At 44.2% G+C, this 17,095-nt stretch overlaps 3 protein-coding genes across 3 annotated transcripts in view; 2 read left to right on the top strand and 1 right to left on the bottom strand.

Annotated features, from left to right (window-relative positions):
- The window catches only part of LOC134177761 (ankyrin repeat and KH domain-containing protein 1-like), a 10,771-nt gene extending 10,739 nt beyond the window's left edge, over positions 1-32 (top strand). Inside the window, exon 15 of the mRNA XM_062644538.1 lies at positions 8-32. Coding sequence (XP_062500522.1) covers positions 8-32 — 25 coding nt within the window. The remainder of the gene's footprint in view (positions 1-7) is intronic.
- A 60-nt stretch (positions 33-92) lies between these two features.
- LOC134177760 (multiple epidermal growth factor-like domains protein 6) lies at positions 93-12,218 on the bottom strand. Its single transcript, XM_062644536.1, has 10 exons — positions 12,043-12,218; positions 11,758-11,845; positions 11,505-11,696; positions 8,657-11,121; positions 8,333-8,568; positions 7,887-8,091; positions 2,713-5,056; positions 822-2,648; positions 574-756; positions 93-344 (listed from the first exon to the last, which is right to left on the bottom strand). Exons 1-10 carry the CDS (start codon positions 12,216-12,218, stop codon positions 93-95), a joined length of 7,968 nt encoding a protein of 2,655 aa, XP_062500520.1.
- Positions 12,219-14,288: 2,070 nt separating this feature from the next.
- Positions 14,289-17,095, top strand: LOC134177759 (protein STIP1 homolog). Its single transcript, XM_062644535.1, has 4 exons — positions 14,289-14,426; positions 14,495-14,549; positions 16,320-16,464; positions 16,683-17,095. Exons 1-4 carry the CDS (start codon positions 14,362-14,364, stop codon positions 17,093-17,095), a joined length of 678 nt encoding a protein of 225 aa, XP_062500519.1. The 5' UTR covers positions 14,289-14,361.

Raw genomic sequence — 17,095 nt, 5'->3', positions numbered from 1 at the left:
GTTCCAGGGGGACAGTTACTCTGGACAGCTGAGCCCACTGGACAGTAACCACCACGAGGGCATATACCACCTGTTAGACCATCAGGAGGTGCCTATCCATAGACACTACAGTCAACAAACACACTTAAGACATTAGGTACCAGCCTTACAGAGGTGTATGCTCGCTCTCTGCAGAAGAATCCGGCATCACAGAGACCTCGTGGAGCCGGCAGTCCAAATCCATCACAGTAGTGGCCTCCAGGGCAAGGAGTGCACTCCTGGCTTCTTCGGAGACCTGTGGAATTGCCATATGTTCCTTGTGGACATGGTTGTGGATTAATACTTCCGGTTACACAGAAGAAACCCTACACATGCAGAACAGGTAACTATATACAATTACTTTGTGATGCATGCTCTACTTACTGGCAAGTTCACTGCATTGTCTGTCTATCTGTCTGACACACACACACACACACACACACACACACACACACACACACACACACACACACACACACACACACACGCACACACGCACATACACATGCACATGCACACACGCACACACACCACAGGTGTGTATCATACCCATACCTGTACACACGAGAACGGCTCTGCCATCCCTTTGTTGGGACAGTAATTACCAGATGGACACACTGCACATGACTGATCATCATGAGACGACGACTCCTTGCGGAAGAAACCAACAGGACAAGGAAACTGAGATGCATAGACTGTTCCAGGAGGACAATAGTGTCCAGGTGCGCAATCACCTGCCTACGTACAGTACAATCACCATTAAGATTGCAGGCAAGTAAACATCACAAAAATCTCGCACTTACCGGAGCTGTGAGGCCTGGAGGGCTACAATACTTGCCAGATGGACACTGTTCACATTCAACCTCTGATTTCAGACCTGACAGGCTGCTGAATGTTCCATTAGGACATGGACGGGGCAGAGGATCCAAGTCACCATCCAGACAGTAATGACCTGTGATACATGTATCTGATAACAAATCGGGAGCCTTTGTTCTACCTTGCTTGCATGTCATTCCTGCTGGGCAGATTTTGTTGTGATGCATGTCTGTCCGATGTGTTGTCCTGTTGTCACAGTAATAGCCAGAACTGCAAAGACTACAGTGAATTGCATTGTCATCAGAGAAGAAACCAAAACCACACTCAATCGGTTCGGTCATGCCACGAGTTGGACATTCATAGCCACCAGGGCACAGGATGCATTCAGATGAATACTTAGCACCCAACTTGGATGAATATGTACCATTCAAACAGGGCGTTGGTTCAGCTGATCCTTCACCACAATAGTGGCCTTCTGGACAGACTGTGCAGTTCTCAACACGAACATTACCAAGCGATGGTGAATATGTGCCAGCAGGACAAGGGAAGTCAGTACCTAATTGAGTCCCCGGTGGGCAATAATGGCCTTTATTGCATAGACCAGACGGCTCTGTTTGACCTGCAACACAGAAGGATCCTTTTGGACACTCTTCACAGTCTTCTTGTCGCTGCAAGTTTGTTTGATTGGAGAATGAGCCTGCAGAGCATGGATGCTGGTCGGGTCTCGCTGTCTTCAATGAACAGTAGTGTCCACCTGCACACGGTAATGGTGGGTTATTAATTCCTCCTGTTCCCTGGAGGCATGCCTGCCCTGCAGGACATGGAGTGCATTGATGGGATGCTGTAAGGTTATGAAAGTCAGTGTAAGTTCCAGCAGGACAACGATTTTGTTGTTCGTTGGGGAGGATTGTTCCTTCAGGGCAGTAATGACCAGCAGCACAGGATTCAAGTGGCTCGGCTTGACCTTTACTTGGACAGGCCATACCGGCAATACACTTCCGGCAAGAGTCATTTGTTGGTGCAGCAAGATGAGGATTATAGTAACCTTCGTCACATGGGATTGGTGCACTGATTCCGGACGGACAGTAATAGCCAGCAGGGCAGCGCTTGCATTGAGCCAATTCCTCGGTTCCTTGTTGTTCTGTAAAGTATCCAGCCGGGCAAGGATGTTGGCTAGCCGAACGTGTGCTTCCGCTGCAGTAATGACCTCGTGGGCAGAGAACACCACCGTAGCTGTCACCTCCAGTGCAGTACCTGCCAACTGGACATTGCCTACACTTTGTTGAATTGTCTTGTCCGAACTCATCAAGATATGTCCCATCAGGGCATGGAAACTGGAATGCAGAGTTGGTTCCTTCTGGACATACATGCCCTTTTGGGCACCGATTTGCATCAGTTGGGTAGCCAGCTGTTCCCTCTTCACAGTAATAGCCTCGTGGACAAGGAGCACACACCTCAACACTAGCTGTTCCTCCAGTTGCATTTCCATATGTTCCTGCTGGGCATGGTTGCTTGTCTGTGAGAGTGTCACAATAGTAGCCAAGCGGACAAGCAAAGTCATGAGGATTTGCAGTTGTACTGCCTTCTGGACACAGGAATCCTAAGTCACAGTCACTACAATCTGTAGCATTTCCTTTGCTGTACTCTCCAACTCGGCACGGCTGAGGTGGATCTGCTGGTGATGAACAAACGTGACCAATAGGACAGGAAGTGCACACAATTGATGAAGCATAACTGTATGTTCCATCAGGACACCTCACCGGATCAACACTGTTGTTACTACACTGTGATCCAGCAGGACAAGGAGTACATGACTGTAACAAACAAAGACAACAATCAGCAAAAATAAAATAACAAAAGGTAAGCAAATGAACTCACAGTCGATTTTTCATTAGAATAAGTCCCAGGAGAGCATACAATCACCAAATTGTCATGAACAGATGGGCATGCAGTTCCTGCCTTGCACAGAGTGCACTCTGCCTGACCACCAACACTATATGTTCCAGGGTCACAGAGTATTACCATCTTTTTAGTTGGACTCGGACAGGCATGTCCTGGTGGGCAGCATGTACAAGCTTGTTGTTCCCCCATTGAGTAGAATCCTGGCTGACAATCAATCGAGAGGTTACTGTTTGTATACGGACATGCCTTACCTATAGGACAAGAAGTACATTCGGTGGCATTTCCTACTGAGAATTTTCCTGGTGGACAACGAACGTTTTCGTCTCCATTCTTGTCAGGACATTGCCAACCTGCTGGACAATCGGTACAAGTCGCTGCTGCTCCGAGAGAGTACTTGCCTTCTTCACAGTCATAGCTAATGGCCATTGTTGTGTTTGGACAATACTTCCCAGCAGGACAAGGAGTGCAGATCACTTGGCCACCAGTTGAGTACGTCCCCAACGGACAGTCCTGTATGACATCATTTGAATTAGCTGTTGACGGGCATGCCTTCCCTGCTGGACACTTCGTACATGCTGTGGCACCATCAGCACTATAGAAACCTGTCTCACATATGACTGGTCTCTCTCTTGTTGTAGGGCATTCATATCCTGCTGGACATACTATGCATGCTGTTGCTCTCACAAGGCTGTATGTTCCATTGCTGCAAGTAATGACAGGCGCTGCTGGGTCTGGGCATTCTTCACCAGGACTGCAGTCCTTACATGAAGTGGCACCTGGAAGTGCATCAGTGTGCTGGCCAAGTTCACACGCAACAGGTGGGAAACGTGGATTTGAACAAGCAAATCCAGGTGGACAAATAACACAACCAGCTGATCGAACGGATGAGTAATAGCCTGGACTGCATATGATTGCTGGTTGATTGGTGAATGTACAGTTGAACCCAGCCGCACAAACATGACACGTTGCTTCCCCTTCTGCACTGTACTCTCCATCAGCACACGAGACTGGTGCATGAGCAGGATTGAGACATGACATCCCAGCTGGACATGGTGTACATGTTGTATTTCCTGCAGGCGCATATGTTCCTGAAGGACACACATCTGGTGTATTACTCGGACTTGGGCATTGGCATCCAGCTGGACACGTCAAACAAGAAGGCGTCTTCCCACCAGGACTCCATGTACCATCTGAGCATCTCAGTGGAGGATCAGACGGATCAGGACAGACAAATCCACGTGGACATGGCACACAAATATGTGACCTTTCATAACTAAATGTCCCAGCTGGACACGGGTAACATCTCCCAGAGCCTACTGAGCTGTAATATCCTGCTGAACAGTTCAATGGCATGATGGAAATTGAGCCATTCAAGCACGTCTTTCCAGCGGGACATTCATAGCAATTTGATGCTCCAGAATCACTGTATGTACCTGACACACAAGGAGAACACGCAGCTTGACCTCCAGGGCTGAAATACGATGGTGGGCATTGAGATGGTGTCTCAGATTTATCAACACATTCGTGACCAGGAGGACAAGCATCACAGTTTGTTGCTCCTGTTCTGTCTGTGTATTGTCCTGACTCGCAAGCAATAGGAAGTGCCAATGGTTGAGAACAGTAAAATCCCTTTGGACATCGCACACAATGAGTGGTGTTGCTGTATTCACCCATCACACACAAGTGAGGCTCTTGCGATGGTTCATTACACGACTTACCATTGGGACATGGATAACACTGCACTGAACCGGTTGGTGAGAAATACCCTGGATCACACAGCTCTGGAGCGACATTAGAGTGAGAACATTTCGATCCTGCAGGACACTTCAAACAGTCAGTCGACCCGTTGATGATTGCATAGTAACCACTTGGGCACCGAGTACATACTGTTTGTCCCTTGATAGAGGAGAAGTATCCAACACTGCAAGCAATTGGACTTTCTGCACGATTAGGGCATCGGCTACCTGCTGGACATTCTGTGCATTCAGTCACTTTCGGTTCAATAGAGTAATAGCCAGGTGAACACTCAATTGGAGCAGCTAGTGGACGATTTGGACAGAAGGAACCTGGAGGACACGGCGAGCATCCAAGTTGCCCTAATGCTGAGTAAAATCCGGCCTCACATTGAATGGGACTGACATCCTGAGCTGAACAGCTGTATCCAAATGGACACTGGCTACAGCTGGTCTGCTTGTCAAGACTGAAATGTCCGCTAACACAAAGTATTGGCGAGTCTGCCGGATCGGGGCATTCGAATCCAGCAGGACACGCAGTACAGTTGGCACTGCCTGATACATTTGCATAGAATCCATCCGGGCACCTACAGGCATCAAACTATTAGCAAAGTTTTATTACTAAAGCTGAACTAACAATTATATACTAACGATACACAACAAATAGGTTAGTGATTACTGTACAACAATAAAGTCATTTGTTGTTCATTATTTGAGTCTAATTTCACTTATATATTATATGTATTACATTCAGTTACAATCAAAATATTTTTATCATCTATTTTCTGATTAATTTTTATATGATTATTTAAATTTATTTCTTCACGTATGCAGTGTTTCCGCTGGAAATTTTCGATTAGTAGCCGCTTGGCTAAAGCAGTTTGTTCGTTTGTAGCCAAGCACTTTACTACAGAGCCAAAAATATTGCCCAAACATCAGACTGCTAACAATTAATCTAAACGACAACAGTTACTATTGATACAAGATTAACCTGGTCTGACAGACAGGCAGCATTTATCAATGTCACAACAAATGTAGTACTACATCTGACGCATGTTGTCCTCACAGAAACGTCACTCTGGTAAGACTTGAGTCCACAAACCAGACTTCAAACGTTCAGTGCCATCCTTCTTGGCTAGTTATACCAAAATTTAAGAGCTCTGTCAAACTCAAAAGTTTGGCACTTCTCTACATGTGTTCAGCATCATTGAGGTCATCATTGTCCTCCTCTTTCTCGTTTCTACCATCAGTCTACTTCCATTTTACTTCTGCACTGGCATCTTCAGAACCTCATTTCTTGTTCAACACTTACGGAAGCCGTACAGCACGCAAAGAGAGTGCAACCTCCATGTGCAGAATATACAGTAGATAAAGCATGTGCAATAGATCGACCTTTTAATGGAGCTACAGTGTGTTGCACTAATTGCCATTCTTAGCGCACTGTAACGACTGTGCTGCAAGATCCAAAGAAAGGCGTACATGGTACACTGTAACACTGTAACAGCTAGCTAAATTGGCGAGGAGGCATTACCATTTATCGCCAGCAACATCTGTCTGTAGCACTTGGCTATTTGCTGATCAGCCAGCGGAAAAACTGAAGTATGTATAATAGATTATATTAATATCTGTAGGTATTTCTCACTGTACACTCTGCTTTCTAATATATTTTGCCATTTATAGTACTTATTTACGTTTTATTAATTCCATAATTTTGTTCATAGTTTACTTATTCAATTGACAACTCACTTCTTAAATAATCTAATTAATTATTATTAAAATGTATTTACAATTAATTATTTCAAATAATATTATTTCTAATTTATTAATTATTTCAAAATTAAAAGCTTAATTTACATTCCAAGTCTCGTGGTGTGTGCATGCATTACCTGATAGCTGCTGGTGTTGCTGGTAGAGGGCAGTAGAAGCCTTGTTCACAGTCTGTACATGCAGTGCTGTTTTGGTGTGCATACTGCCCTACCAGGCAAATAATCGGAGACTCGGTCTCTGAAGGGCAACTGTAACCGGGTGGACATGTGACACACAATGATGCATTTCCAAGACTGTATTCGCCTGGTAGACAGTCAACTGGAGGTTTGGAACGGTCTGGACATTCTGTGCCGGCTGGACATGAGATACATTGATCACCAGTTCCATCAGTCGAGTAGTGGCCGATTGGGCAGGAAGTACAGGTAACTGATTGAGCAGTGCTGAAAGAATTAGTGGAGTAAGACTGGTTAGGCATGGACACAAAGGACAGATACGTAAGACAGATCATGAGATGGATGGAGAAAACAGAAACAAAACAGAAAGTAAAGACACTGACAAACAAATGGGTGGATGGATAAACTGATCGACAAATAAATAAACAGAATTAATGGTTTGAATGTAGTTTACTGTATCGTAATTTTGACATTGAAAACACAAGATCTCAACAAACAGGCAAACAGACATAAACATGGACAGATGGATGAGTAAACAAATGTACACAGGTAGAAAGATAAATTGATAAACAGACAGGCAGACAGATGGACGAGTGGCGGACAACACATTTCTAGTCTGTTCATCTCAAGGATCAAGGAGAAGAGTTTTCAAGTCGTCGTCCAAGTCATCGTTTGCGGCTTCGGCCACTAACGCCGTTTATGACTCTGTTGGCCATTGGGACCCCCTTTTGTATTTGATCGTTTGTTTGCTCACCTTTTCATCTGCACAGTCTGCTGTCTACAAGTCATTGTTTAGTACTTCCCTCTTCGTGTCTTTGAGCCAACATTTCCTTTGTTTGAGCGTCGTCATCTTGGATTGTACGCATCTTTACCTAGCGTCAGCGCTAGGCGTCTTCTACCGTGGCCATGCACGTCGTGATGTCTTCCTCTACCCATATTGTCTACTCCTCTGCATCAACATTGTCATCATGGATTGCACGCATCTTTACCTCGCGTCAGCGCTAGGCGTCTTCTACGGTGGCCATGTACGTCGTGATGTCTTCCTCTACCTATATTGTCTACTCCTCTGTATCAACATTGTCATCATGGATTGTACACATCTTTACCTCGCGTCAGCACTAGGCGTCTTCTATGGTGGCCATGCACGTTGTGATGTCCATCCATGTTATCCGGGAGACAGACAGACAGTGTTCAGTTTTTTGTTTTTTAGTTGTCATTGTAATGTAGTGTATTGTGCTTTGCTTAATTTGATTTAGCCTGTAATAGTTCTGATTTATGAAAATATAATACCATTGACAGACAGACAGACTGACTGATAACTCATAAGCAATGCAACAGACAGACATGTGAGGGACAGAAAAGGGCAGTCAGACAGACATGTCAACAACAAACAGGTGACAGCCATTCGACTACCCAGATATCACACAAACAAACTAACATCAACAATCAATGTGACTCTGGACACTCAATAAAATACCTGAACGTTCCAGCACGACAAATTTGTGGCTTCTTCGTGGCATTAGAACATTCATAGCCAGCAGGGCAAGGTGTACACGCATTCGATTTAGTCTCATTAGCATAAGAACCTACTGAACATGGGAAACATTGCTCAGACTCTGAAGGGCTGTAATGACCAAGTAAGCAAGGCACTGGCGTGAGATGTCTGAAAGGGCACTCAAATCCTGCAGATAATGAAAAGCAAAGAAACATCAAGTGTGTGCATTTGCATGTGCAGGATTAGCACAACAATGGTCACCAAGTAAGAAGATATGTAGACGTTTGTGTGATGCACATGCATGCACGCACGCACGCGCACGCACACACACACACACACACACACACACACACACATGCATACACACACCAGACATTGACAGACAGACAGAGACAGAGAGACAGAAACAAACACAGGCAGTTCCTTACCAGCTGGACAAGGTTCACAGTCTTCAGATGACTTAGCATTTGCATAATAACCAAGTGGACATTGTATTGGAGTATGAGTCCGATTGTGAGGACAATGATGACCACGTGGACACACATAGCAAGTCGTATTTCCCTCAGTTGCAAACGTACCAGCAGCACACGGAGACGGCAGACGATCACCTGTGGGACACTCATGACCAGCTGGACAAGTTGTGCATGAAGTCGAGCCATTCGTACTAAACAAAACAGACAATTCATGATTAAACACAAAAGCACATATGTAGCTGCAAATGTATAGCTAGCGACACACAACTTAAGCTTTACCTATAGGTTCCATCCGGGCACCTCTCTGGCATCATATCTTTGTGGGGACATCTGAAGCCGGCAGGACATTCTACGCACTCCGCCATTCCTCTCATGTCTGCATAATAACCAGTAGCACACAATGTGCAGCTCGTTTGACCTGTGATGCTGTATGTTCCTCGATCACATCTCTCTGGTGTTTCGTCACTCTGTGGGCAACGGCGTCCTTCAGGGCATTGTAGACAGTCTGACAAGCCTGTTGTGTTTGCATACGTCCCATTGGGACAAGACTCCGGCTCACTGAGACCTTCACGTGGGCAATGAGTGCCCTTCAAACAGTCAATACAACCATACGATCCATTGTATGCAAACGTTCCTGGCTGACATATTTGTGGCGCTGCAGCTGGATCATTGCAGTGATAACCTCCCGGGCATGACAAGCAGGTCAATGATTGTGGAAGAGAGTACATTCCTGGTAGACACCTTGTTGGAGCTATGGACTTTGCCAAGCAGAAGGAACCTTTTGGACAAGGCGTGCACGTCTCGCGATTCGTCTCGTTCGAGTAGAAACCATCTGGACACGGCTGTGGAGCTGTCATTCCTTCCTCTGGACATTGATGGCCAACGTAACACACTTCACATCCGTCTACAGTGCCGTTAAACGAGAACGTTCCAGGACGACATGCCTGCGGCATCGCAGATGAATTACTACACTCGTGTCCTCCAGGACAGTGAAAATATGTTGTCATTTGTACATGTGGACAGTAGGTACCCAATAGACAGGGAAAGCAGTTGAGACTTCGTCCAGGTGAGTATTCTCCTCGATTACACGGAATAGAAGCCGTTCGATTTGGGCAGCCAAATCCAGGTGGACATGCAGTACACGTAGCCTCTCCAGCGCCACTATAGAATCCATCAGAGCAAGGTCTAGGTGACATTGACGGGTCTGAGCACGAGTAACCAGCCGGACACTCATTACAGTGATCAGATTTGCTCACATTCTGGTAGAACCCCGAGCTACATCTTGTGCAAGTTCGAGATGCAACGTCATCGCTGAAGTATCCAGCTGTACAGTTGACCGGACGACGAGACGAGTCGGGGCATTTTGATCCAACTGGACAAGCCGTACAGTTTGTTTGATTGTGTTGGTCAGCGTAGTAGCCTGGTGCACATGGTGTGCATGATGTGGAACCTACGTGACTGTACGTGCCCGGTAAACATACCTCTGGTGATGAGCTGGCATTAGGACATTTGTAGCCACCTGGGCAGATAATGCAGCTTGTTGCATTAGCTTCATCTTGATAATATCCGATTGGACATGCAATGCAAGACTGAGCCGGGACGTTACTATATGTTCCTGGTTGACACAATTTTGGGTCCCTTGAAGGATCAGGACATTCTGACCCATCCGGGCAGACTTCACAGCTCTGTTGACGCGTAGACGATTGATAATACCCATCGGAACATGTCAAACACGAAGTCCATCCACTCAGACTAAAGCTTCCTGCCATGCAGGGAACCGGAAGTTCGTTTACAAGAGGACACTCGTATCCTGCTGGACACACAGTGCAGTTCACAGCTCCTGTGATGTTGTTATAGTAGCCAAAAGGGCAGCTTATTGGGCTTGCTAATGTGTCATAAGGACAATAAGAGCCAGAAGGACAATCATGACATTCATCATCCCTTTTAGGTGAATACTGCCCAGCTACACATGTTTTCTGGTCTCCGTCTTTGCATTCGAATCCAGCTGGACAAGTATAGCATGTAATCGACTCGTTTGCACTAAACAAGCCACTCGGACAAGGCAACGATGCATTGCCATATGGACAATAATGATTTGTCTCACATGGACGGCAGTCGGATGATCCCGTTTTGTCACTATAAAATCCACGTGGACACTCTCTGCACTCTGGCGTGCCACTCGTACTATAATAGCCAACTGCACATGGTTTAGGGGTTTCAGCTGGTGAAAAACACGCATGGCCTGATGGACACTCTATGCACACTTCACTTGTGTCGTTCGTTGTGTATTGACCGTAAGCACATGGAAAACAGCTCACGCTGCTTTGTGGGCTGAAATATCCGGCATCACATTTGATCGGACGAGAAGTCGGATCTTCACATCTATGACCTGGAGGGCAATCCACACACGAAGAGGCACCTGTCATGTTTGAGTATGTGCCGTTAGGACATGACAATGGAGATGTTAACGCATTCGATGGACAGTAAGTGCCGAGATGACATTCGATGCACTCAACACTGGCATTGTATGAATAACTGCCTTGTTTGCATAAAACAGGAAGGTTGGAAGTGTTGACACAGGAGTAACCAGCTGGACACGGAAAACAGGACGATACAGCATCGAGGCTGTAGAATCCACTCGGACACGGTTGAGGATCGATAGCTGGGTCAATGCACTCATGACCTGCTGGACATTCAATGCAAAGATCTTGTTCAGAATTTGGAAAATACCCAGAAGCACACAGCTGTAAGAGAATGGACAGACAATCAGACAGCATAGTTTTTGCTAATTAATTAATGGCACAAGGAGACATACAATACACTAATTTAGTTGTACGTCTATAGTAGAGTAAGGACACACGACTATTAGTCTGTGTTGGCTACATACGGTTGGTATTTCCTCGTTTATTGCAAATAGTGAGTTTACTCGTTATCGAAAAATTCATTCCTTCAATGTATTGTATTGAGGAGCTTCATTCTTCCAATGCAATAGTATTGTGAGATGTAACCCCCAAGACTATAAGTTATATAGTTAATGTATTGACAGGTAATTTCCTCTAATAACTGTCTAATGTATTTAAAGATGTATATACAAAATTAATATAATAAGTATTAGGTAGCTGCTTACTTGTGGAGGTTCGAACACACTTGGACATATCTGATCCTCAGGGCAAGCTGTACAGTTAGTACTTCCATTCAGCGAGTATGTCTTAGCACCACATTCCACCACAGTTGTAGCATTAGGACACGCGTAACCAGCAGGACAAGGTACACAAGTAGAAGATCCACTCGTCAGACTGACAGTCCCATACGGACACACCTAATACCAGTCACACTTTCATCTACTTGAGAAATAATCATTAACACATCAAAGGCTCTACCTGACAAGTAGCACCACTGACAGCACCAACTACATCAGAAGAAGTTCCAACAGGACATGGTTGAGATGGATTCTCAAAGCCAAGGCAACTGACACAACATCACACAAAGTCAACATCACATGACGAAAATACCAACAAAGGTACATACAACAAAAATAGCTACACACCATAATAATAACAATAGGAAAGACAGATCTAAACATCAACTGTTGCAGCAGGCACATCGACAAACAGTCAGTAATGAAATAAAGAAATAGAAGCAGCAAGGCAGCCATCTAGTGCAACATCAATAAGCTGAACAGATCGACATCAACAGGCTTCAGCCACACATGAAGCTCAATGTAAACTGATCTACATCCACATGGCTTCCTAGCAGCAACAGCTGACCAATGATCTCTACAAATGGGAGAACACTCACAGAAAGTGAGATCAAATTCCATGCAATAATAGAGCCTCTCCATATACAATATATAAGAGAGTCCCAAAATACAAACAATTCCAGATACATTCAAACAACAAACACTAAATAATTGAGAGAAACAGACTGACGTCTAGGCATGCAGTCACGTCTGCAGGAAGTTCAACGCTAAGTAAGATTTCATTCTGGCTTAGCTACCAACATGTTGCTAAGAGTCCTGCCACTCCATCCACATGGAAAGCAGGAGGAACACTTATAAGTCTAGTCTTGATCTAGCCAGCTTGAAACCAGCTATTACATTCCCACCACTTCATCTCACATTTCAAGCTCGACGGCTTCTTGTTACCACCGGAAAACCTAAACAACGTTACGCCCTAGCAATGGCTTGTGTTGTTAGATACATGACATGTGCGTTGTTGACTTGCTCTACGCCTTGTACACACATATACACGCACACGAACAACACATTTAGAAAGCAGAAGTGCCTTACAAGTAGCCTGGCGGACAGAGCAAACACCGGGCCAGTGTCGTGTTGGACACAAAGTAGTAGCCCGCGATGCAGTCGCTGGACGTGCAGTTGACGTTTAGTGTCGATTCCTGGCTCGGTTCGATGCCCGACCCGCTGCTCGATTTACTAGTAACATTTTCAGAGTCGGAGCTGCTCGAATTAGTTAGATTGAAGCCACTGCCCGACGCAGGAGTCGAGATACTCGACGCAGTCGTTGCCTTCGTACTCTGTGTTGTCGACGTAAAGCTTGCATTGGAGGTTGCAACACCAGAAATACTCGAAATCGTTGCATTCGAGCTTCCGTCTTCAGTCGGAGGCATAGTGGTTGATGAGTTTGCCTCAGTCGATTGTATTGTGGAGCTGATGTTTGTACTGCTCGTTGCATTCGAGGTCGAAACGAATGCAACTGCAGCAGTAGAGCTGCTCGAAATCGTCGAGTCTGTGCTTCCATCCGAAGAAGGAGAGAGAGAAATTGATGTCGGCGCGTTTGTACTTGTGTCGGTCGCGGTGGTCGTCGGATTCGTGCTAGAAACGTTTCCCAAGTTGTCCGTTTCCGGGCTCGCTGTCGTGTTCGTTGCACCTGACAACAAGACCGGGCTTCACAGAAATCTCAAAAAACGCATTCGACACGCTCTAACCTTCAACGAGACAAACGAGAAGAGAGATCGATATGAGTACGACGCATACGTGGCACGAACGACACGATCGCGCGAATAATGACGTCGAAATGGACTCCATTCTCAACCGGAAATCATTCTCTGATGACCACCACTCCGCCTCGATTTCAGATCGACCAACACGGACCTTCTTACCCGCTTTGGACCGGTTGTATACAAGGAGAAATGATGATAGAGCAGATCTAGCGCCGTAGGAAGGGTGAGCGTTCGTTTAGTCGAATATCAAGTTCAAGAGTTGGGACACCGCGCGTGAGTAGGCGTGGTTGGTTCGTCTCGTGACGTCCGTGTATATTGGTCTCCTGGGAGCGTCCTAACAAACAGATCGTGCTATTTATAGGCGTGCTAAAATGCATTTGAAAATTTTTAAAAAACATGTCAAATAATTTTGTATTAAAAAACAATATTAGTGTAAGTTATAATAAAAAATACAATTGAATTAATTATAGAAAGTACATATAAATAAAATCATTTATATAAAACTATGTAAATATCTACAAAATTATAATATTTACAATTTGCACTTATATAAACTTCTAAAATATTTAATTATTAATTTTATTAATTTTATTATATAAGTAAAACTTAAAATATATTGTAGGTGCTATAAGTATGTAGCAACAAAGATATTTTTAGCAGATGCATGCAAACTTGAGTCTAGAGATTTGTGAATCAGCCTATTGCGTTGCTAGAGGATAAATGAGAGACACTGAATGCAGTGCACTAAAAACAAGATGTAAAAAATTAGATACTTACAAAAACATAAAGAGCAATGTTTTTAAATCTTTTCTTAGTTGTGATCAAGCAAACTAGCCACAACACAGCAGGGTAATTCTATAATGTACATAAAAAGTGTGGTCAATTAAATAATTTATCTTTTCAATTACTAAAAAATTATTTTTACAACTGTATTGCAGATATAAAATCAGTCAGTAATTTATTTCAAGAAGCACGTGAATTGACGAGGCGCGAGTGGAACGACTTCGAGGCAACTTCTACCGGGCATGTTTGTTAATCCTTTGTTGTATGGAAACAGAGCTCTCTGCTACTTGAAGATGGGAGAATACAAGTCAGTCAACTTGTGTACTCAAGATATTGATTGCGGACGTGACGTGTGATGGATATTCTCGTTTTTAGGTCAGCTCTGGCGGATGGTAAACGTTGCATTGTGGCGAAACCGGAATGGGATAAGGTGCAGTTCGATAGGATATTGTTTTGATTGCTAGTTATTGATGTGTAGTTATTTATTACTATTTTAATTGAATTTAATTTTGTGTTGTATAAAGATTGCGTATTGAATTGGTGTGATGTCGTTGTCCTAGAGTTTACTGTTATGGCCACTGTGCAATAATAAATAGTGCAAATTTATTAATCAGTTATAGAACATTTTATTCACACATTATATCTATTAATTAATTAATTTATTTATTTACTTATTTATTTATTTATTTATTTATTGTTGTGCTCAACCGGATCAGTCTCATTCGTAAGGTCTCTTGTATGCACTGGAGGCAAACCCTGCCTCAGAGGTGCTTAGACCATTATGGCTGTCTAGACAGAAGACACGACTTTATGTAGGATCTGACTGGATTCGAGAAGCATTGCTTTCTGTAAGTGCTGCAGGTTGTGATACAGCCACTGTGCAATACCTGCGTACTGTTCTCAACGCTCCCAACATCACTGGAACAACCAGTGTCTGCCACTGCCACATGCGTGGTTTACCTCCCTGTAAGTCACTGTATTTCGTCAACTTCTCAGTCATTCTCCTGGCGATGTTTCCATAAGCAGGACAGCTGATATCAATAAGAAGACAAGTGTTTGTCTCCTATTTCTGAAACAGATGTCAGGACAATTGGCATCGATCTTCTTAGTACTAAGCAGTAGGGATGGTTGTATTTCACATCATAGCGATGTCGTCCATCTCCACAAGCCTATCAGGATGATGCTGGTACACTGTACTGTCTGTCTGTCTGTTTGTCTGTCAATGGTATTATATTTTCATAAATCAGAACTATTACAGGCTAAATCAAACTAAGCAATGCACGATACACTACAGTTGACCTTAGCAGGGTCTTACAATGATAACGTGGATGGACATCACAACGTGCACAGCCACCATAGAAGACGCCTAGCGCTGACACGAGGTAAAGATGCGTGCAATCCATGATGACAATATTGATACAGAGGAGTAGACAATATGGGTAGAGGAAGACACCACGACGTACACGGCCACCATAGAAGATGCCTAGCGCTGATGCGAGGTAAAGTTGCGTGCAATCCATGATGACAATGTTGATACAGAGGAGTAGACAATATGGGTAGAGGAAGACATCATCACGATGTGCATGGCCACTGTAGAAGACGCCTAGCACTGACGCGAGGTAAAGATTCGTGCAATCCATGATGACAACGCTCAAACAAAGGAAATGTTGGCACAAATACAGGAAGAGGGAAGTACCAAACATTGACTTGTAGACAGCAGACTGTGCAGATGAAAAGGTGAGCAAACAAACGATCAAACACGAAATGGCCAACAGAGTCATAAATGGCGTTAGTGGCCGAAGTCGCAAACAATGACTTGGACAACAACTTGAAAACTCTTCCTCCTTGATCGTTGAGACGAACAGACTAGAAATGTGTGGTTCGCCACTCTTTATCTGGGATCTGTTTGACTGTGTGTGTGTGTGTGTGTGTGTGTGTGTGTGTGTGTGTGTGTGTGTGTGTGTGTGTGTGTGTGTGTGTGTGTTTATTTATCTATTTATTTACATATTTATCTATTTACATGTTTATTTATTTACATATTTATTTATTTATTTATTTATTTATTTCGTTCAAGAAACAATTTCTTACTTGATGAGTGAGTGTGTGTCAGGGGATAAGGGAGGCAAGATTGTTGTCATTCCTTAGTGTTTACGATTTAATTAAATACAGAGGCATTTATTTGTGGTCATGTTTGGTGCAGGGTCAGCACAGGTATGCTCAGGCATTGTTTGAGCTTGGTCACTATCGCGAGGCAAGGAAGGCCAACAACACTGCTCTGAAGTATTGTAGTAGCAGCAAGATATTGGAGGAACAACGAATAGTTTTTCAGGAGACGATGAGTGGAGGTAGAACACTCGTGCCTTACTGTGTGTGTGTGTGTGTGTGTGTGTGTGTGTGTGTGTGTGTGTGTGTGTGTGTGTGTGTGTGTGTGTGTGTGTGTGTGTTGATTAAGAAATGGCTGATGAGTTTTACTCTGTGTTATGTATGTCATTAAACATGACTTCTCTACAGCATCATTTGCCTTGCATTTGCTTACTCAGTGGCTATATTCTATTCTCTCTAGAATCAAGACGACCTCAGCCTGCTGAGTCAGTCTCTTTGTCAGAGAATGTGTTGACATCAGAGTTTGTGGCAATGTCTGAGCCTGCGATACCATCAGAGTCTTTTACACCATCAGAGTTTGTAACACGATCAGAGAATGTGCCAACATCAGAGCCTGTGCCATTATCAGAGTCTGTGACGCCATTAGAACTTATGAAACCATCAGAGTCAGTGCCATTGGTAGAATCGTTTCCATTGAACGAGTCAACATTTATAACATCAGAGATTGTGCTACCGGACCAATCAGAATCTGTAACACCCGAGTCTGCATCAATAGAGCAGTCAAAAGTTGTGAAAGCTACGAACTCTGACCAGTCACCTCTTGGATGGTGCCTCTGCTGCAGCCTGAGTGGCTGTTGGAAGTGCTGCAAATGA

The sequence above is a fragment of the Corticium candelabrum genome, chromosome 3 (genome assembly GCF_963422355.1).
Source record: "Corticium candelabrum chromosome 3, ooCorCand1.1, whole genome shotgun sequence".
Taxonomy (NCBI): domain Eukaryota; kingdom Metazoa; phylum Porifera; class Homoscleromorpha; order Homosclerophorida; family Plakinidae; genus Corticium; species Corticium candelabrum.
Note: the sequence above shows the minus strand (reverse complement) of the source record. Positions and strands in the feature narration are given on the sequence as shown.